The sequence below is a fragment of the Ustilago hordei genome (assembly GCF_900519145.1).
Source record: "Ustilago hordei strain Uho2 genome assembly, contig: UHO2_contig_15, whole genome shotgun sequence".
In the NCBI taxonomy this organism is placed as follows: domain Eukaryota; kingdom Fungi; phylum Basidiomycota; class Ustilaginomycetes; order Ustilaginales; family Ustilaginaceae; genus Ustilago; species Ustilago hordei.
The window spans coordinates 417577-442193 of NW_024545281.1; the positions used below are offsets into that span (position 1 = coordinate 417577).

Consider the following 24617-nt stretch of genomic DNA (forward strand, 5'->3'; position numbering starts at 1 on the left):
AAGGGAAACGTCATTTTCATGTTGATTCTCTGGCAGGCAGGGAAGCTTGGCCCATTCACTGTCACTTTCTGTCACACTGCCGCATCACCAACAGCACCGAGCAGCACCAGCAGCACAACAGCGCACCTGGAAGGTGTTGGCGTGGCCTTGTGAAATGGAGCAAGAGCGTGTGACCTATGCAATGGTGCTGTGACTGTGACTGATGTGTTTCGGAGAGAGAAAGTGGAGGCATGAGATGGTGGATACCAACCAAAAAAAAAAAAAAAATTAAAAAAAAAATTAAAAAATCAAAAATCGACGCTTTGGGGGGTTAGACACACACAGCAGAACATCATCCATCCATCACAAAAACTGTCTTCTCTTCCCTTGGCGTGCTAGCTTGGCCTCTTGGCTCTGTCTTTTCCTTTCTCCAGCGTCGCAGAAAGGGCTTGTCTTTCTCTTCCGCCACCACCAACTCTGCAAGCAGAGACAGCATATTGTGTTTGGTTCGCCGCTGCATGACGTGCGATGACGATGGCAGCCACAGGGTTCATTCGACACCTCTTCTCTTATTTGGCTTGGCCGATACCATGTTACCCTGACTGCCAACCTTGCACGCTGTAACGCTTCGGCTCACACAGGATAAGCGACATGATCGACCATTCCACTGGAACCACAACGCTCCACCCTCTTTGGCTTCTCAATCTGAGACTCTCACCCTTTCGCTTTTGGACACCTCCCGTCATCCACCACTTTGGTCGCCGCTGCAATCTGCGAGCCAGCACCGAAAGTCTACTTACTTGCTTGGGCTTGCCACCTCTGAGCTCATCATTTCGGCTTGTCACCCGTCACTGTCTCATTCTCGACCAGGCTTGAATAAAAGCATGGAGCGATATGCACAATGATGTCGCCGTCCATTTCCACACCATCCCCCGCTTCAGTCTTGGCCTCTCTGACAGCTTCTCTTCACACCATCCCTGCTCCTGCCTTCCTCATATTCCCCTCCTTGGCCCGACTCAATCGACACAGCCGCTTGTCGCAGCCACAGATCTCTTGCATTGTTTTGAAAGCTCCTTCTTTCGACGATTTGGCTTTCTTGGGTCTGCCCTTCCCTCGGTTTCAACTCGCCAAAATCCATACATGTACAGACTCGCTACATCATCCGAACGACAGCGAAGCTTGCTTTACATGTCCGCTGCATCCGGTAAATGTGGATCAGGGTATTTTTAGCAACAAGACGCGAACGCGACGCGAGCTTTCCATTTCTTCTCGCCAAGCAAAAGGAAAATTATCGTGCGAATGGATAGATGCGCAATTTTCAACGGTGAGCCAAGGGGCACGTGATCAACGCTCAGTCAAGTTAGGCAATTTTACATTCTTGTTTTTTATTTGTTTTTCACCTCAATTTCTCGGCCTACTTTTCCAACAATTTTCACGCGTCGTCAAGGGCGATAATTGAAGATAACAAGATGTAATGCACTGTCTTGGAGCCACGATCAGGCTCCCTTACCACAGGCGTATGAGACACACGTTGTGACATTTCTATGATGAGTTGTGACTATGTGAGCATATATATGCTGGAGATAACGATCCAGCAGAGCGCGATCTGACGACTGATCGGGGAGAGTCGATCTGATCGGAGATCGGGCGGGCCCACACGATGGAGATCGAGGGCCGCTGGGACCCATCCGTTTTCATACATGGTCATTAGGTGGGATGTTCACACAGACAGTCACAAACCACAATGCATATAGCTAATAAGCGGAGAGCTTGAGGCTACCGCTACGTTCTTCCCTTATGTCAATATAGTATAGTGTTTTAGTTCAAAAGCTTCAACACCGTACTTGGACTGATATCTCCCGATAAGTGTCGATGCGAGTTAAATTTTCCAACAATATATACCTTCCCTTGTTTAGTACCGTCTCCGAACATGTTAGGATGATATGAGTCACTTCCTGTAGTACCCCTAAGTTGTTGCCTTCTGCATTACTCCCGAGTCGTTGCTATGGCAACCTTATGCATTCCATATGCATACCGCTCGCTCATCCACGACTTCGCTTTATCGGTGTCTCGGTTGAACCCGGTGGATCCGGGCCACTTGCTTGGAGATCCACGGGAAGAGTCGTCGGAGTTGCAACTCACCGGAGGGCTAGCGCCGCTGTGGGAGTCGGGGCGGTGGGTGGGGCAGGTGCAGGTGGCGACGAAGAGGGAACGGTGGTCGGTGGTGGGTTAGATGTGCAGAGGTCGTGTCGCAGGGCCAGAACGAGGTGATGGAGTTCAGAAATCGACACGGCCAGTTGGGAGATTGTGTCGGCCTGTTCGTCCAATCGAGTGGGAGCTGTGTTGGCGGTGACCGAGGTGTTGATGACAGTTGGGTGCGGTTGACGGTGAGGGGCCTGTCGCCGTCGCCTCCTCCTCCAAAACTTTCCTCCGCCTACTTCCCGACGTTCGCAGTTTGCCCAAGCGTGGGCGGTGTACATGTCTCTGCGCTGCACTAGCACAAACGACCCTCACCTCAGTGGCAGCCTAAGTGCCTTCCTTGTGCACGTTATCGACTTGGACATCACATTCCTCTGGCCAGCCGTCGCCGGCGCGATGCAAATTCACTGAGCAGCAAGATGAGGTATCTTGTTTCCACCAACTGCGTGGGCGATGCAAATTCATTGAGCAGTAAGATGAGGTATCTTGTCTCCACCAACTGCGTGGGCGATGCAAATTCATTGAGCAGTAAGATGAGGTATCTTGTTTCCACCAACTGCGTGGGCACCGAGGTAAAGTCGACGTTCGCAGGCTCGTCATGGGTGCTTTAGATGAAGGTGGGTCAACGATCCCTATTGCTCGACAGTTTGGGAACCAAGAAGGAGGCTTGTCTGGTTGTTACTTTGCCTCCTTGAGCCGAACCCCCGCCTAGAGTCGGTTCTCACAGCTTCCAATAGAGTACATATAATAGACATTCACACTTCCTCTCACTCCTCTTTTCGAAGCTTTCCTTCACCACTCAAATCTTCTATCTCTTCCCATCGAGGTCGCAAGGGAATATGATCGCAATGAAGCTATCCGGCATGTTCCGAATCGGCTTTGTCGCAGCTATCGTCACTGCGCTCATCCTGCTTCCAAGCTGCATCACTGCCGTTGGCGACGAGGCGAGTACCTCGACTAGACCCCAATATCGTCTCAAAGAATACCAGAAAAACCTCAATGTCGAAACCATCAATAGTTTGAACGATCTCAGCCGGTTCCCCCAAGGGACACACGATATTTATGAAAAAGTCCCCTTTTATCACGGAAAACTTTTCTTGGACCACAGTAGCCATGACGAACAATCTCAAGTAAGAGCTCCCTTGTACTCCATTGACACTCCCATTGGAACGGTCCAACAGGCCATCAAAGACTTTAAATTTGTTGGAATTGTCGATGTCTCCAATAACAATGCGAGACTGTTCCAATTGGTCGTGGACAAATCCGGAAATCGCATCGAACAAATAGAGTTTCCAGATAGACAGAAGGTGGTTCGGCTCTTCGAACTTGATCCTATTCTGCATCATGTTCGGAATTTGTTCCGATCTCAACTTTCCATGCAGCCTCCTCCGGAAAACATCGAACACCTACCACATTTCAATGGAAAGCCCATCCTCAGCCAAGACTCTGAAAATATCGGCCAATTGTTCACTGCCACCCGCATCCCCCCGCATGAAGTTTACTACTTCGAAAACGAAAAGCTACCCATAGTCTTCAAACCCAACACAGACGAGATGTTTGAAGAAGTTAAGGAGCAAGAACTTTACATGGCTCGTGGCCACTATCTGGCCGCCAAGCAGAAATACGGCCAAGAAATCGCATCTATAATCTGGGGCAAGCCTATCCAACTCAATGATAATTCCAACGACAGACTGAAGTCGCGTATTCCACTGCGAGACTATCCGCGGTTTAAATCTGACGCTCCGATAAATGAAATGGTGGCGGCACTGCAGCAACACGGACGCTTCCGCGTATACAAAATGACAGATCATGGACGCAGAGTTGCATACAAAGTATTGGTGGATAATCCTGGCATGACAAGCCAACCTATGCAGGTCTCTATTAAACCACTCACCAAGTTCGAACGTGGTCAGGAGAGAATCATGGCTTTATCTCGCCTGATCAGATTGCCTGGATGACAGAGCTTCGTGCCAGTCATCGACGCTACGAGCTGTCCGTGATCTGCTAGGTCATCTGCCCTCTCCTTTCTTCCTTCTTCTGCTCTGACATCTGGCTGTTGTCCCCTTGTCATAGAATCTCGGGCTGCGGTTCAACTCATCTTGCAATCAAAGTCGAAGCGGTTCAAACTGATGTAGCGACTTTGATCTTTCCCACACAATCGCATGCATAGAAAAAGGCTGTCAGATGAGTCACATTGAGTTCCGACGGTTCGATTAGGCGATCTCGGCGCAGGGCAGAGAAGCGCAAAGAGCGTGCAAGATTTGGTCAAGGCTTTAGCCACTGTCCCTTCTGAGTGTGGCGCACAGAAGTTGACTATCTTGCGACGCTTGATGCTTGATCAAGTCTGCTCGAAAAGCATTCCGTCGGCAATATCAGGTCGAGTACAATGGAAGCTCGAAGTTCAGCTCGCGTCGTTGCACGTGAATCGTTGCACAAACAGACAGATCTGGAAGAGGCAGCCCATACGGATCAAGAAGCCAAACGGGCTCCGGCTCATGCGAGAACCTGATGGAAACATCGATAGATTCGATTGTTCAGTTCATTTGTGCTACACACGCCATCTTGGTGGTAGTTGACAGGCGTATACTCATGCTGCTGTGCGTGTAAGAGCGGATTCTCACTCCTCTGCTGGAATCGAATCACCTATCCAACTCCTCCTCCTCAAAATCAGGCAACATACTGGCATCTTCGTCCGCATAAACCTGTCTATAGCCACCATAGCTTCCACGTGACCTTCCCAGCCTCCCTCTCAGGAACGGCAGCTCGCCCGCTACCTCGCTCACCCTTGCAAACGCTGCACTTGCCAGACCCAGCACGAACCTCGGCACGCTCGCCAGATTCTGTGCCACTTCCGAATCCGCACGATACAACCTATTCGAGCTATCCGGCAACCGAATCCTACCTGTCCCCAGTGTTCCGGTGCGATTCGCTTTCTGAACCCACCAGTACCCGACCAGACCCGCTAGACCGAAGGGGCACAAAATCAGCGAAGCCCACCAAAACAAGCCGTGCCCAGCGAGGTTGTTCGGACAAACATGCTTTGTGCCCCTATCCGGCCTCACTCCGCCTGTGCAGGTCGAGTAGGGGATCTTGCGAACATTGGTTCTTTCGTACCAGTATCCATCATTGTCCGCCGCCCAACATTGTCCCGCTTCGTCGGTGGATAGGGGTGAAACTCCAGGGTAGAGCACGCATTTACCCGTAGCATCGCGGTAGTGGTTGAATTCGCATTCAAAGTCAGCTTCCGTGCAGGCGCAGTTTCGAGTCACCGAATGAGGCTGGATGATTTTCTCCCCGACATAACAGTCCGCTCTACGTTTGCGTCTGTAATAGTAAGTTTGACGACCGAAGAGACACTGTTCAGCGCGTTCTTCGGAAGGAGACCAGAGTTCGAAGTCGTCTTTTTCGGGATGAGCTGAGTCGAGCACGCATTTGCGCGATTCGAGAGCTGAGAAATCGAGGTAGATCGCAACCGTCTTTGTTGCTGATCCAGAAGGTATGCCGAGAAGGATGAATCGTCGATGGGTGTCTTCCGGCACCGTGAGGATTTGTGAGATGCGCATCTTTTCTCCAAAGCTATAGCTCTCCCATGTCACACCCTCGTTAAGAGAGTACAGCACCGTGTCGGTCGCCTGCTCGTCATTGACAAGAACAATAATCGACCCTTGATCACCGAATTCCCACTTATGAGCATCTTTGTGCACTTCCTCCCACGTAAAACCCCCATCTCGCGTCAAAAACGTATCCGAGTCCCTATACGGTGCTAGCTTCCTGCCCACATTACCCACTCCCATCATCAACCCCACCGCCGACGGACTGCTGTACGTATCCTTCGGGTCATCTCTCTCGGTAAAGCCGTGCAAATGCAAATCACATCCTACCTGGTTACACTCGTATGGCTGACCATAAACATCCCTAGCTGGAGGAACCAAAGCTTTCCACCTCCCTCCGTCATTATGCGTTATCCTCGTCACCAGATCTTTGTGCCTCGAAACACTGGCATCGTCCGGATTGTTTACCACATTGACAATGGCGACACCATCGAGACCGAGCATCTTTTCGAAATCGACAAAACCTTTTTCGTTCCTATTCACGAAGTCGAGCGATTGGGCGTAAAACGTTCCGTTCGAGTTCGATTTGAGCAGAGTTCCCCATTCCGACCCTGTTTCGGAGTGCGTTGTGAAATGTAAGAAGATCGCATCTGTCACCGAGTCGAGGACGGTATATGCGCGTGTGCCTAGCTCCATGCCGGGTGGGAAGTGGATTTCAGCAAAGTCTCGTCCGTTCAAAGAGACCTGCAGGCGAAGACTGGGTGAGGTACCTGAAGTTACATATTCTGCTACTACCAGGTACTGTTGGAAAACAGCAAATCCTACGATCGCATCAAACACCCTCGTTTTCTTTCGATAGAATTCGTCGCCTCTTATCAACTGCAGCCGATTCGAAGCGGTGAACTCCCTCTGATTCCCCTGTTTATCCGTGTAGCTCTCGCAAAAGATCGTCCTTGGATCCATCTTTAACTTCTTATCCCTCCCCCAAGAGCACGTCCTAACATACGTCTCCACTTTCTCCCACTTTCTCCCGTTGCTGTCAGAGTACCACGCTTCCGCATGACAATCCTTGCCGATGCTAAAAGTGCAATCCCTGCTCCCTGTCCATATCAACCAATCCGACTTATCGGGATGAAAATCTAGAATGGCAGCCCCTAAGCCATTCGCAGGAAGCGGTGCGGTGAACCATTCCCAACTCGCACCTTGGTTCGTTGTGTAATACACTCTCTGGCCGGCGGTGACGAGGTAGCCTCGCTTATTGTCGTATGCGTGCAGCGCCATTGTTAGGAATCGATCTTCGGGAGATGAGGGGGCTCCGTCAGAGACGAGCTGTTTCCAAGAATACCCGTCGTTTAGCGAATGCCACGCCGTGCCGTCTGCGAGTTGGACAAGGACGCTGGATGAGTCGGGGAAGTACATCTTATCTGCGACCGTACTTGGGAAGGTGAAGCTTTTATGCAGGATTTTTCCTGCTTGAGGCAAGTTTTTCCCGCTGCAAGACTTGCTTGTCTTTTCGTCTTTCCTTACTCCTTTGCTAGGATCGCATGTGTTTCCGGGAACCTTTCTATAGCCGGACGAAGCGAGATACGTATCGTTAGGATCCACACAAGCACCTTCCGGAATATGCTCGTTCCCTGTCGGTACGCATTCGCCTTTAGAATCACGCGCGAATCCAAAATCGCACTCGTAATCCTCGTCCCTACAAGCACAAACATCCTCCTTGCCTTCAGGATCATGGAATTTATCCATCACAAAACAATCCGCATCTGCCTTTCTCCGCTTATACCATTGCTTATGCCCCATGAGACAACTTCCTTCTTCTTTCGCTTGAGCATACCATTTCTCCATATCCCCTTCTCCACACTTGCGCTTTTTCATGGTTGCGAAATCCAAAAAGATGGCTACATTCCTATCTTTACCCCCCGCTTGGGTTCGGGTTTGGCTTCCCACCAAGAGGAACTTCAGGGAGGTGCTGTCGGGGATGGTGGTTAGTACCTTGGCACGAATCTTTAAGTCGAGGTTCAGCTTCTGCCAACTTTTCCCGAAATCAGAAGAATACGAGACGTGATCGGTCACATCTTCATCATCGACAATGACCAGCACTGAGCCTTGATCGCCGAATTCAAACTTATGCGCATCTTTACTGACCATTCTCCACGTTCTGCCCGCATCCACGCTTAGGAACGTGTCGCATTCATCATAGTTCTTTAGCCCTTTACCCACTGTTCCTACGCCCATAACGAAACCTGGAGCGATGGAAGAGAAGAGTTTTCCAACATTAGTCTTGCCACTCACTGACCAGAGGTGAAGAGCGCAGTTTTTGGTATCTTTGGGATCACAATCGATCTTCTTCCCTTCACTATCAACGGTGGGAGGGGGGATAGTATGCCAGCTACTGCCATCATCAAAAGTAATCACAGTCCTTACTTGCCCTTCCCCATCGTTGTCTTGCGTATTGGCAATCCCAACACCATCAATCTTGACCAAGTGTTCGAAGTCCACCAACCCGGTCGGTGTGCGTCTGGTTCCGCGGAGACTCTCGACGAATTGAGTTCCGGTACTGTCGCTGGTGAAAAGGACACCGGTGTTATCGTAAATTGAATCCACGACATCGATCATAATTGAATGGTCTGTTGAGTCGACTACCGTATACGCATTCTCCCTTAGCTCCGAACCGTGTGGGAATTTGGCTTTGTCCCATTTCACCCCGTCTCGAGTGACGAACAATGCCATTTCTGTTCCAGCTTTCGAGCTAGATCCCTGAGAATCTCTCAGCGCCGTTACTAGGAACCGCTTGGAGGGACCCAACCCAGCAAACTGCTTTGCGTTTCTTCCCATATCCAATTCCACCATCTTCTTGCTCTTGAAGAAATCATCACTTTGGAATAAACGGGTTGCCCCACTTGCTGGTCCTCCATCCCTCTTTCCCCACTTGCTCACTAAAACGCTCCTTCTTTCCTCCCTCGCATCCTCCCAAGCAATGCAGAAGATCCGTTCCATCGCCTCAGGAGCGGTTTCCATCTCCGGCGTAGCTTTGGCCCAATTGCAATGCATAACAAACTCCAAAAGTCTATCCGGATTGGTCGCAAATCCATCTTTGGTATAATACGCTTCATCATGACAAATTCTCCCTCCCCAAGGCGTCCACATTGAGCATTTTTTACCGGTGAAAATCACCCAGTCCCAATGCTTGGGGTCTGCGTGAAACTCCATGGGCGCCCCGGCACGGGTAGCTGGTGGATGGGGGGTTAGGAATTCTTGCCAAGTTTTACCTCGGTCAGAGGTTCGCCAGTGAGTTGTCTCGCGGGAGAGGATGAATGCTGTTTTGGGGTCGTAGGGGTGTGGGACTAGGATAGAGGCTTTTCCGTGCGATGAAGGGGAGGAAATAGGAGTGAAGGATTTGCCCTCATCGAGAGAGATATGGACGGTAAGGGTGGTAGCGTCGTGGTAGAGACATACGGGCGAGTCGGGGAAGTAGGTTATTTTTGATGGGAGGTGGGGGAAACGAGATATGGAAACGGAGGGGGAGGCAGCAAAAGTGCCAGATGGTAAGAGAAATATGGCGAGGAGAAGAGAGAGGAGAAAGGGGAGCAGCCACAGCCGCTGAATCGTGCTGCGACTGCGACGAGGTTGGGACGCCATGATGGTCGATCGAAAGGGGGCAAGCGCAAGGTTGCTCCCTCGATACAAAGCTACTTTGTGGATGGGGTGGTGGTAGTGATGCGTAGAGCGAGTGCCTTTGGGAATGAAGGTAGCGATCGGTGAGCCTTGAGCACAGATGGCTCTTGAATGCGGTTGCGTTGGTCGTCAGTCGAAAGAGATGGACGTAAAAAGGCCGTATGCTGTGCAGAAGTCGCTGTCGCTGCAACAGAAACGATCCAAGGCAGGAAGGTTGACCTCGCCGAACGTATCAGCTTTCTTCACACCCCTATCCACCAGCCTGACTTGACCGAGTGAATGCGGACTGATCTTTGTCGTAGAGCTCTTGCTTCTTTTGCTGCGATGGAAGGTGGTTGTAACGAGAACGAAGGACAGAAGCAAGCAGCTGAGCTGGAGCACAAGCCAACACGCGCTCTGAGCCCGTGCGCGCGTTCCAAGCTTCCAATTTCCGATTCCTCATGCAGCTCATCGCGATCCGAAAACTTGATTCTCGCTTGTCTCTGTTTGCTCCACTTGACTTGACCAAATCCTCCACCACCACACCCCCACCCACCAACGCCACACCACGTCACACACACACACACACACACACACACACACACACACACACACACACTCTCTCTCTCTCTCTCTCTCTCTCTCACATGGCGCAAAAGAAACATAGAGATGGTGAAGAATCTAGTAGTATTATAGCAACCGAATCCGAAATCCAGAGATTCTAATAGTACAGCTTAGTCAAAAAGTGCTTCCAAACAAAAGTGGAAGGAAGAAGAATAGCTTTGTTTGTCGACCCTCAGGATGGAAGACAGCTTTCGTCACGGGAGATACGTGTATGGTTGTGAGGAAAAGCTGCTTTAACGGAGCGCGGGAGGTGGATGCTGGGAGGTCCAATAAAAATACAGTTTTGAGTGGTGAATGATGTTCATGTTCCAGTGTTGGCAAAGCTCAGATCGAAGGGTACAGATGCTATTGTTTGCGCTGCGTTGATGGCTACTGGTTGTATGAGCGATGCTTGGCCAGTTTTTGCGTCTCGGGCCGTTTGAGCCATGCCAAGCCATGCTGTGTTGGGGTCTAGCTTGTCACTGCTGCCGCTGGTGCTATCGGGGACGAAGTTGTTGCCAGGTGGTGTTTCCTCGTCGGTTGATATGGATGATCTTGAGGCGCTGGCACCTGGACCTGGATGTGATACAGAAGCTGCCTTGACACGATTCTGTATCAATTCCGGTGTTGCAGAGCTGAGTGGTGTTGATGAGGCTTTGAGATCAGCAGCGGCAGAGGGGTACGAGCTTGCGGTGAACGAAGCGTTGGGTACAGCTTGAATTGATGATACGTGAGGAGGCATCGGTGAAGCTGAGCTAGCATGCAGTTCTGGGCCTCCTAATGGTCCAGGAAATCCTGCAGCCGGTGGGACCAGATGTGTAGCCGATGCTGGTGCCTCCAGATTCGCCAACGCTGTCAAGGGCCGAGTGATATGCGCTGGTGATGCTAGGGTCGAGCTTGACGCAAGCGATGCACTCGGTGCTGCTGTATACCTTGCTTCGTTGTATGTCGGTGCTACACCGGTTGAAGCTGGCCGTGACATGAGCTGTGCACTTTGGCGAGGATCAGGTAAAGGCGTTGGAGATGTTTCTAGCGCAGAAGAAGCGTTGCCTCCAGCCGGCTGCAGAGTTGCCTGACGGTCCATGGTCGCGCCTTGCGGTGGAGGCTGCGGGGTGACACTCGGCGAGATTGAGCTGATTTCACCTGCGACCGCGGGTGGAGTTGCAGACATGCCAAACACCTCGTTATTGAAAAAGCTGGGCGTCAAGAACGAGTTGGCCGTCACGGGTCGTTGCAGCATCGATCCGTCTGATCCACGGGTCATTACATCGGAAAAGCTGAACCGTCGTCCGCCAGGCGTCGTCACGGTTCCACCGGGCGTCAATCCAAAGCCAGGGGTGGTGGGAGAGACAAAGATGGGCAGTCGGTCGTTGGAAGGCATCGGGATGGACATGTTAGCAATCGACTGTGCTCTAGTCGGGTTGAAGGAAGAGGAACCTGCTTGAGCTTGACCGGGCATACTACTGCCTGCACCAAAGTAGCCGGATGAAGAAGACATGGATGGGCCCATGCCGCCCATAGCACCGCCAACGATGTTGTGCTGCATTCCACCTGCCGCAGGCATCCAAGGCTGACCGAATGAGAGTGGATCAAACATGCCCTGCGAGGCCAACTGGCTCGATGCTGCAGCCATGTTACCTCCCGAACGAACCTGGCTCTTGTGTCGGATGGCTGCATTGACAGTTTGCTTGGCTGAGGGTGCGACATCAAATGCGCCCAGATCTTGTGCTGCAAGCATGCGATTCGAGCCAAGTGTGCGGTTGTTGCGCTGTGGGGAAAGAGGTTCAGCTTTGCGCTTAACGCCAGTCACTCTTCTAGCGTGGCTGCCATTGGCTCCACTTGCGCTGGGACCTCGGCCATTGGCACCACTGTGACCGCCGAAATGAAAATCATCGTCTGGCCCATCACGGCTGGCAGTGTCGTTGTCGCCGTTGTCGCCGTTGTCGCCGTTGTCGCCGTTGTCGCCGTCGTTATCGTCGGAATCCTTGTCAAGGTGCAAGTAATGCTGCGGTCCTTTTCGTTCTGCCGGGCCTTCGTATTCAGTGTAGCGCAACAGAAGGAGATCAATGTCGGTAGAGCAGAACTCGGCGAGTTTGCCATTGTGGCCAAAGACGATGACTGCGACTTGCGAGTCGGTCAAGACAGCCAGCTCGTGCGCTTTCTTGAAGAGGCCGGCTTTGCGCTTGAGGTAAGTGACGGATCGGTTGCGATCCTCCTTGATGGGCTGGATCTTGATCTTCTTGCGACCCATCTTGTTGTGCTAGAAAAAGGTTGCAAAGCGGTGGTGGAAGTGATGCGTGTATAATCCGTTTTGCCTCTCAAAGTAGGGTCGTGTAGAAGTGTCTCAGGTCGAGAAGTGTCTCTGGTCGGATTGCCAGATGGAGCTGTCTATTGAGTTTAGCCTGAATCCGAGTGAGAGAGGATGACGAGGAAAATGCGAGTTGGTCGCAAGGTTGAAAAGTGCTGTTTCAGCGGCTCGACATGAAAATGTGCGTGCAGGCGATTCCTCCAGGATAGACAAAGGCACCTATACCGCAGTTTGCGGAGTTTGCGCTGTTGCGAGTGAGAGTTGCCAAGAGGCGCGAGGAGCTACCAAGACGAAAAAGTGCTCGTGATGGTGGTGTGCGCCTGTAAATCCTCTAGTCCAAGAGATCTGTCGTAGTGAGGAGGTCAAGGTGTCGAAGCACAGCTGTGCGGTGAGTGTGGTGCATGAAAGTCGAGGTGCGTGCAAAGAGGGAGCAGAGACCACTGAGCTGCTTGCTGATGCTGCTGTCAATGTCGATGAGGAGGAGGGAGCAAGAAAGAGAAATCAATTTTACGGCGAACCTAATGGAGCCAAGCGAGAGAGAAAGAGAGAGTGCGGCAATTACTGTATTTTTCTAGGTAAGGGGGAAATAGGAAAAGCCGACTGCCTCCTGTGTCTGTCCAAGTGGGGGGGCCTCCTGTTTCTCGACACAGAGCCAATCATCTCTTGCTGCTTCTCACTCAGGAACATGCTTCTGTCGAGGCTCAGTGGAATGTAGAGCTCCAATCCTCGGCATCCGCTGCATCATCACATCACCCTTTCTGCTGTCTTTCCGCTGGTTGCTTCAGCTTGCACCGTGACGAGGCGGTCATTTGAAATCGCCGCCGAGGGGCAGACGGGGGGAAGCCCGACAAAGCTCGGATGTCGACTTCTTACGACGTTTCGGATTCCGGCAAGCTCCACCTATCAAGATTCTTGCAAGAAAGCACCTTTACCCGCAATTCCTGCACAGCGATCGATGCCACCACCACCGGAAGCACAGCGGCGATCCGAGGCTGATCAGCTACACTTTTCGCATTTGGCAAGGCGGCCAATGCCGAGCTCTTGGCGTCACTCGATTCGATGCCCCGAAGCACTTCTTCCAAGTTAGCCTAGCCAAGACCATGGGCAGATGACGACCATGGGCAGATGACGACCGTGGGCAGATGACGAGGTGTGCAACAGAGCGCACCCCAAAATCGTCATTCCGACCACCGTATCCTTCGTTCTCAGCTTTGCTCTACATACACGCCCGCTCTGGCTTTCAAAGCGACATCATCCTTCGACGGCATTTGGTTGATCATGAGCTTTTGACGTCCAGCGCTGACGTCATTGAGCATCCACCGATCTCACAATTTAAAAGCTCTACTCCGATCCGGCCGTGTGAGAGCTTGTCGGTGATTTTACGAGCAAGACACCTTTGACTGTTGAAAAGTGAAGACGTTTTGGTCCCGATACTGGCGATCGGGGAGAGTCTAAGTACGATGTCACTGCTGCTAAAAGACAGAAACATGTATACTCAATTGACTAAAGGAATGTGGCGAGAGCCTAGTGCTCTCGGCTTGTTATATATACATTAGCATGGCAACTACCAAAGGTGGCAGTACTCCTACTTAATGATCTACCATGGCAACGAGCGGGACTGTGTTGCACCCGATCCCTGGTGAGATCGGCTCAGCTCGATCTCTGATCAGATCAGTCATCTAACCGGATCGGCTCTGCCTGATCTCCGATCAGATCGGCTCCGCGTCATCCTTTAGCGTCGCACTGGATCGTAATCTTCAACATTGACATGTATCAATTCAACCCTTCAAAGACGCCGAAGCTGCATTCTGAACTTTTCTTTGCCAGCGTTCTCAAGTCCTCTCGATGAGCACCAAGTTTGGCTGAGGCTTCCGTGCCAAGGATGAATGTTGAAATCTTGCTAGAGCCATGCTGTGCTGCAAACCCCTGATGCTTCACTCACTCTTCTCATTATGCACAAGCACAGCACACTGCGGACGAGTCGCTTGACAACTTTGATTTTCAACAAGCTTCGACTACTTTCCACCGCTTCGGAAGAGCGCCGACTTCCAAGCCTCTCTCCAAAGAAGCAAGGTGGCTACTGTAACACTGATCCGCCTTGATCGCATGTGCCTCATCGAGACAGAAAGAGAAAAAAGGGGGCTGTGATCATGCGAGCTTCTCTATCCCTTTTTCCGCTCGTCTTGACCCTTCGCTCTAAAATCACATGTGTGTGTGTGTGTGTGTGTGTGCACATGATGGGTTGATTTTGCTTTTTTATATATATTTTTTTTTATATTTTTTTTATATTTTTATATTTTTTGAATTTTGCCAACAGCAACCTCTTTGCAATCAATCACACTGAACAACGCTTGGCTGCTTCACTGCTACGCACGCACAGCAGAGCACAAGGAAACAGCTTTCTTCAACACCGCGAAAGCGAGCCAATCACTCACTCTTTTTGGCGGGCAACACAGCAACACAGCAAAAAGGGGTTCTTGCCAACCATCAAGATCGATTTTCGGTGTTGCCATCAGTTCATCGGAACGATCCCGTCAAGGGCGCATCATCTGCTTCTGCAAAGTAGGAAAAGCTACCTCGACGATAGGCATCACACTTCCATAGAACACAGGCAACTATCACTCATCGGTCCACATCCGATCTCTTTTGTTCGATAGAGATTCATTTTTAACGCGGCTCATCCGACCATAGACCACATCACGGCGCCGCTCTAGCTGATCTAGAGCGTTGGTTGGATTCCCACGCCATCTCTCACAACGCACAACTTTAAACATTCATCGGCTTTCCCGTTCCAGCTCATTCCAGCCATCAGCACACCATGACCTCGCTTCCATACAAGACGGCGGATGTCGATGACCTGGCCGATATCCCATTGAGCGACATTCAAACACCTCGTCATCATCCACAACCCATCCCAGCCAGAACATCCGACGAATCCGTCGCAGGTCCTCCTCCTCCTCCTGCTCACATCCTTCATCACCATCGCGCCAGTGACCCTCGCTACTATGAGGCTGTCGAACCCGCCAACCAGGCTGGCTATCCACTCTATCCTCACAACAGCACCGCTAGCCACGACAACGCCAGCGCCAGTGGTAGCAACGGCGACTCGTCGAATGCCACCACAAAGAACGGATGGACTGCCAACCAGGATACGCTTGTCGAGCGTAATCATCGGCCCACAAAGATTGCTCTTCCAACTCATCACGACCCCTTTGAGCCACCTCAGGCACCTTTTGCCGGTGCAGAAGCTTTGAATGGGAGAACAAGCCGTGCCAGCTCCATCGCTAGTTCAGCCGACGAATCCGAAGACTTTGATTGGGACACCGACAGCGACGCCCAAGATGAAGACGAGGATGCAGCAAGAAAGAGTAAAGGCAGAAGCAAGAAAGTCACTCGTGCCAAGCGTGGTCGAAAGATCTATCTTGCCTGCATCAGTCTTGCTCGTCCCGTTCGTATCTTCCTTGCAGCCTTGATCGGTACTGCTGTCTGTCTCGTTCCATTCATCGTCGTCACTGTTACCGATAATCAGAGTCCCGCACGTGCTCAGGTCCTTGTCTGGAGTATCTGGATTGCTATCATTTGGGCTGCCAGTTGCGGTACCTTCCTTGTCGTTGACTGGCTCCCTCCCGTCGCGCTCCGGCTCGTCATTGCTGTCTACGGCAAAGCACCCGAGATCGTCAAGACCTACATCGAAGCATTCATGGCCACCACGCTCTATGTCAAGCTGGTACTATGCATCACTTGGGCTTGGATCTCGCTCAGTGGTGTGCTTGCCATTCAGTACTCATCTTCAACCCGACCAAGCTACTGGCGTACCGTCTTCATGGTCATCCGCGCGCTTTTCGCGACAAGCATCATCTTGCTCGTAGAGAAGGTCGCGCTGCAGTTTATCGCCATCAACTTCCACAAAACTGCCGTTAAGGACCGTCTTGAGCAGAACCAAAAAGCACTCAAGGCACTCGACAAGCTGCACGAATCCAAGTATCTCATGCAGAAGAGTGCCCGTGCTCGCTTCAACCCCATGCGCAGTCGACCTGCCTCTCCCGGCTACAAGCTGGCTTACAGTCAGCACGCCGCCAAGCAGTCTCGAGATGGTCTTGGTGGCTACTTTGCTGCTCCTCAGCAGGCCGATGCCAACGCAGCTGCACAGTCCGAAGAGAAGCTCCCATCTGGCGGTCATCACCACCACTTCTCGATGCATCGCAGCCATGAGAACAGCCACAGCCACAGCCACAGCCACAGCCACACCCCCTCCGAGCACCACACACGCAAGGCCGAGCGCAAGACCAACATTGCTTCTCAGATCAGCGACGCCATTGCTATGGCCACAATGAAGGACAGCAAGCTCTACAAGGGCAACCAGCTCGGTTCGCAGCGTTCGGCACGCAAGCTCGCCAAGCTTCTCTTCACCAACCTTTCCGATCACAAGTCAACTCTGGTGGCTCAAGATTTTGTTCCTTACTTCAAGAGCGAAGAAGAAGCATGTGAGGCATTTAATCTATTCGATGCGGACCGCAACGGTGATATCAGCAAGGAAGAGATGCGTGAAGCCGTTCAACGTATCTATCGCGAACGACGTGCACTTTCCACTTCGCTCAAGGATATGTCCTCTGCCATTTCCAAGCTGGATGGTGTGTTGATGTTCATCGGTCTCATCATCGTCGTCTTCATCTGGTTGCTCATCTTTAACGGCGATTCGGCGGTGTCCAACATCGTACCGCTTTCGACCTTCGTTGTCGGTTTCTCCTTCATCTTTGGTAACTCGGCCAAGAACATCTTTGAAAGTATGATCTTCATCTTTGCCACTCACCCTTACGATGTAGGAGACTTGGTCTGCATCGATGAGGAATGGATGTTTGTCAAAGAGTTCGGATTGCTCTCCACCACTTTCAGAACGACAGTCAACGCCGAGATCGTAGCACCGAATGCGATGTTGGCTACCCAGAAGTACATCTACAACTCGCGACGAAGTGGCGCTCAATGGGAAGTCACCATGATCCAACTTTCGTTCGACACTTCACTCGAATCGATCGAACAGCTCCGTCTCAAGTTACGCGCTTGGGTGAAAGAGAACGATCGAGAGTTTGGCGGTGGATTGGATCTCAACTTTAACTCGATCACACAGCAGAATGCAGTCGAGTTGGTGGTGGCCTTTGAACATAAAGGTAACTGGCAAGATTGGGGTGCTAGGTGGGAACGAAGGACAAAGTTGATGAGAAGGATCAAGACGGCTTGCGAAGAGTTAAGGATCGTTTACTCGATGCCTCCTCAGCCTATTACTTTCCATCCTAGGTCAGGGCCTTCGCCGTTCAAGTTGGGGAATAGTAGTGCAGGGATTGACGGGTCGCACAGGTCATCCCTGTCGTAGCAACAACCTCAGCAGGCGCATTTCTAAGGTCAATGACTCAGCATGACTTGGTAGATCCCATATTTTACTCGCATCCTAAGTGGACTTGATACTCTCGTCTTTTGCATTCTCCAGGGACACTCCATACACAGTCTCTCGTAGAAATCACAGAACTCAACTTGCATCATCAGCTTCATGCTCACCCTAGCCTTCGCCTGACCTCTGTCTAGCCTCACACACCATCTGACATCACACCATCGTCGAGCAGAGATCTTGTTTGTTTGTTTATTTTATTTTTATTTTTGAAATTTACAAACCGGAAACTTGAACCACAAGCCGCTCCTTCTTCGCATCATTGCTCATCAGCATACTGTACACTCTCCTCCCCACCCTCATATTGACCTCCCTCTCCCGCATCCGCACCGTATTCCTCTTGATACTCGCCACCCTCATACACCTCATCCTCGTCCAGACCCGCCGTTTCGTACTGTTGATATTCCGCAATCAGATCCATCAAGTTGCTTTCTGCCTCAGTAAACTCCATCTCGTCCATTCCCTCTCCTGTGTACCAGTGCAAGAAAGCTTTCCTTCTGAACATCAGACTAAACTGATCATGCGTTCTCTTGAACAATTCCTGGATACTAGTCGTATTTGCGATAAACGTTGCGCTCATCTTCAGGTGCGGGGGAGCAATGTCGCATAGAGACGTGAGGACGTTGTTGGGGATCCATTCTACGAAACCCGAGGGGTTTTTCTCGCGGAGGTTGTACATTTCGTTTTCTACGTCCCGCGCGTTGACTTTTCCACGGAAGATGGCAGCGACGGTGAGATATTTGCCGTGACGAGGGTCGATAGCTGCCATGATGTTTTTCGGGTCGTAGCCTTGTGCGATCAACTCGCTCGTCTTCAACGATTGATACGCTTTCGAGCCGGGGGCAACTAGAGGTGCGAATCCGGTAGTAAAGAAGTGTAGACGGGGGAAGGGGACTAGATTGACGCCCATTTTGCGTAGATCAGAGTTAAGTTGTCCTGGGAATCGCAACGTAGTCGAACAACCGGACATAGCGAAGGAAATAATACTGTTCAAATCGCTGTAAGTTGGATCCTTTGTCCTCAATGTGCGTTGACAGATATCGTACAACGCCTCATTATCCAAGCAAAACGTCATATCCGAATTTTCCACCAACTGGTGGAACGACAATGTGGCATTGTACGGTTCAACCACCGTATCCGAAACTTTGGGCGAAGGCAAAACCGACCAGGTTGCTAGCATTCGATCAGGAAACTCTTCCCGCAGTTTGGTAAGAAGATTGGTACCCAGACCGGAACCAGTTCCACCACCTAGCGAATGCACGAGTTGAAAACCTTGCAACATGTCTGCTTTTTCCGCCTCCTTACGAGCTACGTCAAGAACCTGGTCGAGGAGTTCGGCTCCTTCGGTGTAATAGCCTTTGGAAAAGTTGTTGCCGGCACCGGATTCGCCGTTGATGTAGTTGTCCGGTCGGAAGAGTTTGCCGAGTGGACCGGAACGGATGGTGTCCATTGTTCCTGGTTCCAGATCTACTTGGATCGATCTATACATAGCGAGGAGAGAAAGAAGTTGTCAGTACACACCGCGTCTCAAGAGTATAAGGGATAGAATGTGGGGAGTGACTTACCTAGGGACGAACTTGCCCTCCTGTCCACTGGGTTCGAAGAAGACCCCCACCCTACCGAGCTGTTCAGCCTCGTTGTCGCCAATATATCTTCCATCGCCATCCAATCCATGTTCGTTGAGGATACACTGCCAAAAAGCGGACGAGATCTGGTTACCCGCCTGACCGACGGCGAATGTAATGAGCTCGCGCATGATTTATCTCGGGTACCCAAAGTGTGGTTGAAGAAGAAATGAGTGATGGTGGTGAGGGTGGAAGTGATCCAAGCGTGTTTGTCTTGGTCTTCTTGGCTTTGGGATTTGTGTGTCTGCGCCTCTTGTGTTGATTCCGATTCTCGAGATTTGGCGCCAAGAGAGATAGAGATGCTGGTGAAATGCGTGTGTGGTCGATCCCGATTGCGATTCGAGTGAGAAAAGAGAGATCAACACACACACACAAGCGTGTTGTTTGCTTTTCGAGCGAAAGGCGAGGAAAGGCAAGTCGCGTGATGAGTGTTTTTTTTTTTTTTTTTTTTTTTTTTTTTCGCCCGGAACAGACGCAGAAGGGGTGTTGATCTCGATTTGCGCAGAGCTCGCACGAACGCGTTCAGAGAAAAAACGAAATGAACGTGTGGTATGCTGAGGTCTAACAGCACTGCTTACGCGCCAAAATGTGTCCTAGAAGGGACGAGGAAGAATGGCTCAGGTCAAACAGTGCCGCCAACCTCACCGCACCAAAACCGCCTCTACTCTTGAGCAATACTTCGCATTCACAACGCTTCAAAGCAAGCAAACGTACCATCTCATCGTATCTCGGCGATATGCTCGCACTCAGATCTCAATAGCTTCCAAATTAGGAAACTCAAACCTCTCCCTTCCATACTTTCTTACCAAACTCTCCCTCGTTTCCTTCGCAACACCCTTCACCCAATTCCAAACCCCCATTTACTCCCCTTCTTTCCCAAAATGCAATTTCCCTGCTGGCTCCACCACCTCTCCCTTCCTCGTCAACCTGGTCATCAACACTTTCGCCTTCTTTTCCATCTCACCTCTTCTATTATACTGTCAGAGTTCGTACAGAGAGACCATCAGACAGTGTTCGTCACGATAGCACAAAGGGACGTTTCGAGAGCTGTCGGTGTTGTCATGGACAAGGAAGCGAAGGTCGGGTCTGTAATCGGGTGGGTCTACACGGGTGATGGTGGAAGAGGGAAGTGAAAGGTAGGAGATGACGGATCGAGCGTGGTGTTGAGCGAAGGAGTTGGAAGAGATGGAGTGAAGGATGTCGGGGTGTGGTTCTGATTCTGGTTCTTCCAGCTCCATGGATGCGAGAGCGGCAGTGGAGAGGAGAGTAAGGAGGATGACGAGGGATGCGAAGCGCATCGTGATTGTTGTGTCAGTTTGTGAGCTTGAGTTTGAGATAAGTAGAGCAACACGATTGACACGGAGCCTCGCTCGCCCATCATTCAAGTCAAGCTCAAGGGCTCTCATCACGGATGGTGCTGCGTATCAGGGTCCCTTCCGTCACTTCCATCTTTTAAGCCACGGTAAACCCATCGTGACCATACCTCCAGCTTTGAATTGATCGTATAAAGCCACATCCGACATCATCATTAACCTCCACCCTCATCACCCAACGGAACTTCTTACCGAACTTTCCGATTCCCCCTTTTCATTCGCAGCGTCGACCACTCAGCGCTACCCATTTCTCCTTCCACGTGACCCCTCACCTCACATCCTAACCGCAGAGCTACCAAAAAAACCCCGCTATCTCTCCTTGATTCCAAATCGCTTTCTTGTGCAACTTCTTCGGTACCTCGTGTAATTCCCTCCCTACCAAATCCTCCGTCAGATGCCTTTCACCCAACACTTCGGCTCGTAGTCCAGGGGTAATACTTAGTACTGTACTGTGCCGTAACCGCATGTTTCCATTTCCCGGTGCGTTCGTGTAGAAAATTGAAGGTGGAGAAGGCTAGTGCGCCGTGAGGGTTACCTCTCTCGGGTATGAGAGTGAATCGAGAGGTGTAGGAAGTGGCGAGGAGGAGGAGGAGGATGGGAAGGTGAGTGATGAAAGAGGCAATGTTTTGCTTGAGACGGGTCATATTGGAGAAGAGAGCCAGATAGGGGGGTGGGGGGAAGATCGTCTACGTCGTTACCCCTTATCACAGGTCCGCACCAGCCTCGCCTACACACCTCTAAAAATCAGATGTTTATACCGCTCCAACATGATCGCATGACGTATACCTTCCTTTCTCAATCACTCCCACAAAACCCCTGTTGGAGGTCGACTTGACCTCGTATCGGCGACGTCGTGCCGATATCCCGATATAGGGGTCGAGGGGACGGGCCTCCTCGTCGATGCATCCCTGCATCGACATAGGGGTTGAGGAGCTCCAAGCTCCTCAACCAGCATGTCACACTTGTTTCCTATCATGCATAAATAGCCACACTCCCTGCTGTAGATAGCCATGAAATTCCACCCCTCTTTCCAGTTGTCCACAAACCTAAAACCAGCTTGTCCAAACCATAAGCTACGCAAAGCGACACCACTCTAAACAGATTATGAGACCTAACTGGTTCTAGTCTATCCCATCAGACAACACAAAGTATCTTGATCGCCTCCTGAAGTGACGACTTCAGCTAGTCGCAGATCGATACTTTGGTCCCCCCCCTGTTTCAAGCTCCTCTGATTGCAGCAAGCCTGGCTGGCCTCAGTATCGCGCATCATTGACACTTGCCCGTGGGCTTGAGTGAGTACCCTTGCCAACACGATGGTGTCATGGGACCGGATGCGCAGGAAGCAAGAAGGGTGGAAGTCATATGAAGAGGAGCGCAGAAATCGCGGGATCGGGCTAAGCGAGAGCTTAAGGCAGAGTCCACTGAGATTGGTAGTAGAAACGACTTGTAAGCAGTCGTGTGCCTGAAACCAGGTTGGGTGTTTCCAATTGGTGTTGGTGGGATCAATTGAGTAAGATCTACTCAGTATGTTTCAACTAAACATAACCAGATGGCTTCATACTGGTAGGTCTTGGCTGACTGCCTTGAACTCTCCATTCAGAGGTTGCACAGCACATCTGTTATTCTCTGGAGGGAGAGTAATACACTCTCCTTTACAGTACAAGTGTTCATAGTACTGTTGCTAATGCTCTCTAATGTCATCTGGACCACAATATGCCTATCGCCTACAGAGGATGGGAGTTACTGGACTGCAGGTGTTGGACACTGCCTACAATAACTGACTGGACTGCAGATGTTGAGGAACACTGCCTACAGTAAGGAACTGGACCACAGGTGTTGAGGAATACTGCCTACAGTTGATGCCTAATGGTGATACAACACACACATTTGAGGTGTCATTGCAAAGCTCTGCTATTGCAATGATACATAACTATGAGTCAAGTAAAGAGTATGTAAAGTATAGAGTAGAGTGGATGAGGAATCACTCATATGCTATGGTAGAATGAGAGTATTTATGCTTTTGCTTGGTGTCACCTGCAACACCTCTCCTGCTCCTCCTGAGAGGCCTTTGCCTCCTCTCAACACTCTCCCTCCTGCTGGTGTTGATCCCTTTGATGCTGTGCCTCTACTGCTCACACAGTGTATTGGTTTGTGCAACACTGCTCCTTTGCCTCCATGCTCTTCTTTGCCTGGTGATATGTGACAACCCCTTTGACACAGCTCCTCCTCCTCATAGACAATCCCCAGTCTTCTTGACACAGCTCCTTCTCTCTTCACCAGCAACCATCTTCTTGACCTTATCTTGTGAATCCCTTAACCCCATGTTGGGCCCTGATGCCAAGCCCCTTGATCATGTGGTCACCCCTGTGCTTGGTCCTATGTGGCTGTATGCATGTACCCCTTGAGTGGTAACCATCCACATGACACTGAGCTTGGTCCCCACTCCTGCATGTGGTTATCTCCCATATGCTTCTCCTTCTAATGCTGGTATCCTCCTTCCTGAATCTCCCGATGGTTGCTCATGACAGCCGACTTGCTGAGACATGCTGATTGTCATGGGCCTGAATGCTCAAGAAGCAGGAGGGTCACTGGTTCATATGGAAGGAGCACAGGTATCGGAGATCTAGTCGATACCAGTGGTGAGCATGGTCATAGTGCAGTCTCCATGGAGACCATGGACTCCTATGGACTCACATGCAAAGGAGGACCGGGCCCATATGCGAGGAGGGCCAGGCACAGCCACAAGGAGGACTGAGCTCAAGGAAGCATACAGATGGTTACTGTCAGGGGTCTCGCGCCTGAAACCCAGGTCGGTCTGTCGAGATACTCGGTGACTATCAAACAGTGCGACAGCTATTGTCTTGGTATCAGTGACTATCAAGTTGTGCAGTGACAGCAGGTGGCGTTCGTTGGATATACTATCATAGGTTTCGGCTGACCTCTGTGGACACTCCATTCAGGGGTAGCTCGGCACGATCAATATCAATATGTAGGTTATGTTGACACCAAGGTCTGGTGTGAGTGTTGATGATGATGAGGTTGATGGTGTTGGTGATAAGGTTGGTGAATGTCGATGATAATGAGGTTGATGGTGTTGGTGATGAGGTTGGTGGTGTCTGTCATGGGCCTGGATGCTCAAGAAGCAGGAGGGTCACGGGTTCATATGGAAGGAGCACAGGTATCGAAGATCTAGTCGAGATCAGTAGAGAGCATGGTCGTAGTGCAGTCTCCATGGAGACCATGGACTCCTATGGACTCACATGCAAAGGAGGGCCAAGCACAGCCACGAGGAGGACCAAGCTCAAGGAGCAGGCACAGCCACGAAGAGGACCAAGCTCAAGGAGCATGCAGATGGTTACCACTCAGGGGCTCGAGAGACAAGAGCCAAAGGAACTGTCACTGATCAAAGGAGAAGGAGCAGTGTCGAAGGAGTCGACACCAGGTCATGAGGAGGAGGATGTCAGGGGTCTCGCGCCTGAAACCCAGGTTCGTCTGTCGAGATACTCGGTGACTATCAAACTGTGCGACAGCTATTGTCTCGGTATCAGTGACTATCAAGTTGTGCAGTGACAGCAGGTGGTGTTCGTTGTATATACTATCGTAGGTTTCGGCTGACCTCTGTGGACACTCCATTCAGGGGTAGCTCGGCACGATCAATATCAATGTTATGATGACACCAAGGTCTGGTGTGAGTGTTGATGATGATGAGGTTGATGGTGTTGGTGATGAGATTGGTGATGTCGATGATAATGAGGTTGATGGTGTTGGTGATAAGGTTGGTGGCGTCAACACAAGTGTCCAGTGTGTTGACTTGATGCTTGAAGTGATCCCCAGACTGCAGTGGACTACTGCCTTCGGTTCTATCTTGATCCGGACTGCTAA

The 24617-nt window shown here is 51.0% G+C and overlaps 7 protein-coding genes across 7 annotated transcripts; 2 read left to right on the forward strand and 5 right to left on the reverse strand.

Annotated features, from left to right (window-relative positions):
• Positions 1 to 3026: 3026 nt before the first annotated feature.
• On the forward strand, positions 3027 to 4136 carry UHO2_05803 (uncharacterized protein; the record flags this gene model as incomplete). The annotated part of the gene is made up of 1 exon (XM_041558702.1): positions 3027 to 4136. One exon carries the CDS (start codon positions 3027 to 3029, stop codon positions 4134 to 4136), a length of 1110 nt encoding a protein of 369 aa, XP_041414636.1.
• A 681-nt stretch (positions 4137 to 4817) lies between these two features.
• Positions 4818 to 9371, reverse strand: UHO2_05804 (uncharacterized protein; the record flags this gene model as incomplete). Its single annotated transcript, XM_041558703.1, has 1 exon — positions 4818 to 9371. One exon carries the CDS (start codon positions 9369 to 9371, stop codon positions 4818 to 4820), a length of 4554 nt encoding a protein of 1517 aa, XP_041414637.1.
• Positions 9372 to 10311: 940 nt separating this feature from the next.
• UHO2_05805 (uncharacterized protein) lies at positions 10312 to 12240 on the reverse strand (the record flags this gene model as incomplete). The annotated part of the gene is made up of 1 exon (XM_041558704.1): positions 10312 to 12240. The coding sequence occupies one exon, from the start codon at positions 12238 to 12240 to the stop codon at positions 10312 to 10314; it is 1929 nt and encodes a 642-aa protein (XP_041414638.1).
• A 2875-nt stretch (positions 12241 to 15115) lies between these two features.
• Positions 15116 to 17665, forward strand: UHO2_05806 (uncharacterized protein; the record flags this gene model as incomplete). The annotated part of the gene is made up of 1 exon (XM_041558705.1): positions 15116 to 17665. One exon carries the CDS (start codon positions 15116 to 15118, stop codon positions 17663 to 17665), a length of 2550 nt encoding a protein of 849 aa, XP_041414639.1.
• A 331-nt stretch (positions 17666 to 17996) lies between these two features.
• Positions 17997 to 19493, reverse strand: UHO2_05807 (putative tubulin beta chain; the record flags this gene model as incomplete). The annotated part of the gene is made up of 2 exons (XM_041558706.1): positions 17997 to 19218; positions 19303 to 19493. 2 exons carry the CDS (start codon positions 19491 to 19493, stop codon positions 17997 to 17999), a joined length of 1413 nt encoding a protein of 470 aa, XP_041414640.1.
• An 849-nt stretch (positions 19494 to 20342) lies between these two features.
• Positions 20343 to 20660, reverse strand: UHO2_05808 (uncharacterized protein; the record flags this gene model as incomplete). The annotated part of the gene is made up of 1 exon (XM_041558707.1): positions 20343 to 20660. The coding sequence occupies one exon, from the start codon at positions 20658 to 20660 to the stop codon at positions 20343 to 20345; it is 318 nt and encodes a 105-aa protein (XP_041414641.1).
• A 476-nt stretch (positions 20661 to 21136) lies between these two features.
• Positions 21137 to 21379, reverse strand: UHO2_05809 (uncharacterized protein; the record flags this gene model as incomplete). Its single annotated transcript, XM_041558708.1, has 1 exon — positions 21137 to 21379. One exon carries the CDS (start codon positions 21377 to 21379, stop codon positions 21137 to 21139), a length of 243 nt encoding a protein of 80 aa, XP_041414642.1.
• Between the last annotated feature and the right edge of the window lie 3238 nt (positions 21380 to 24617).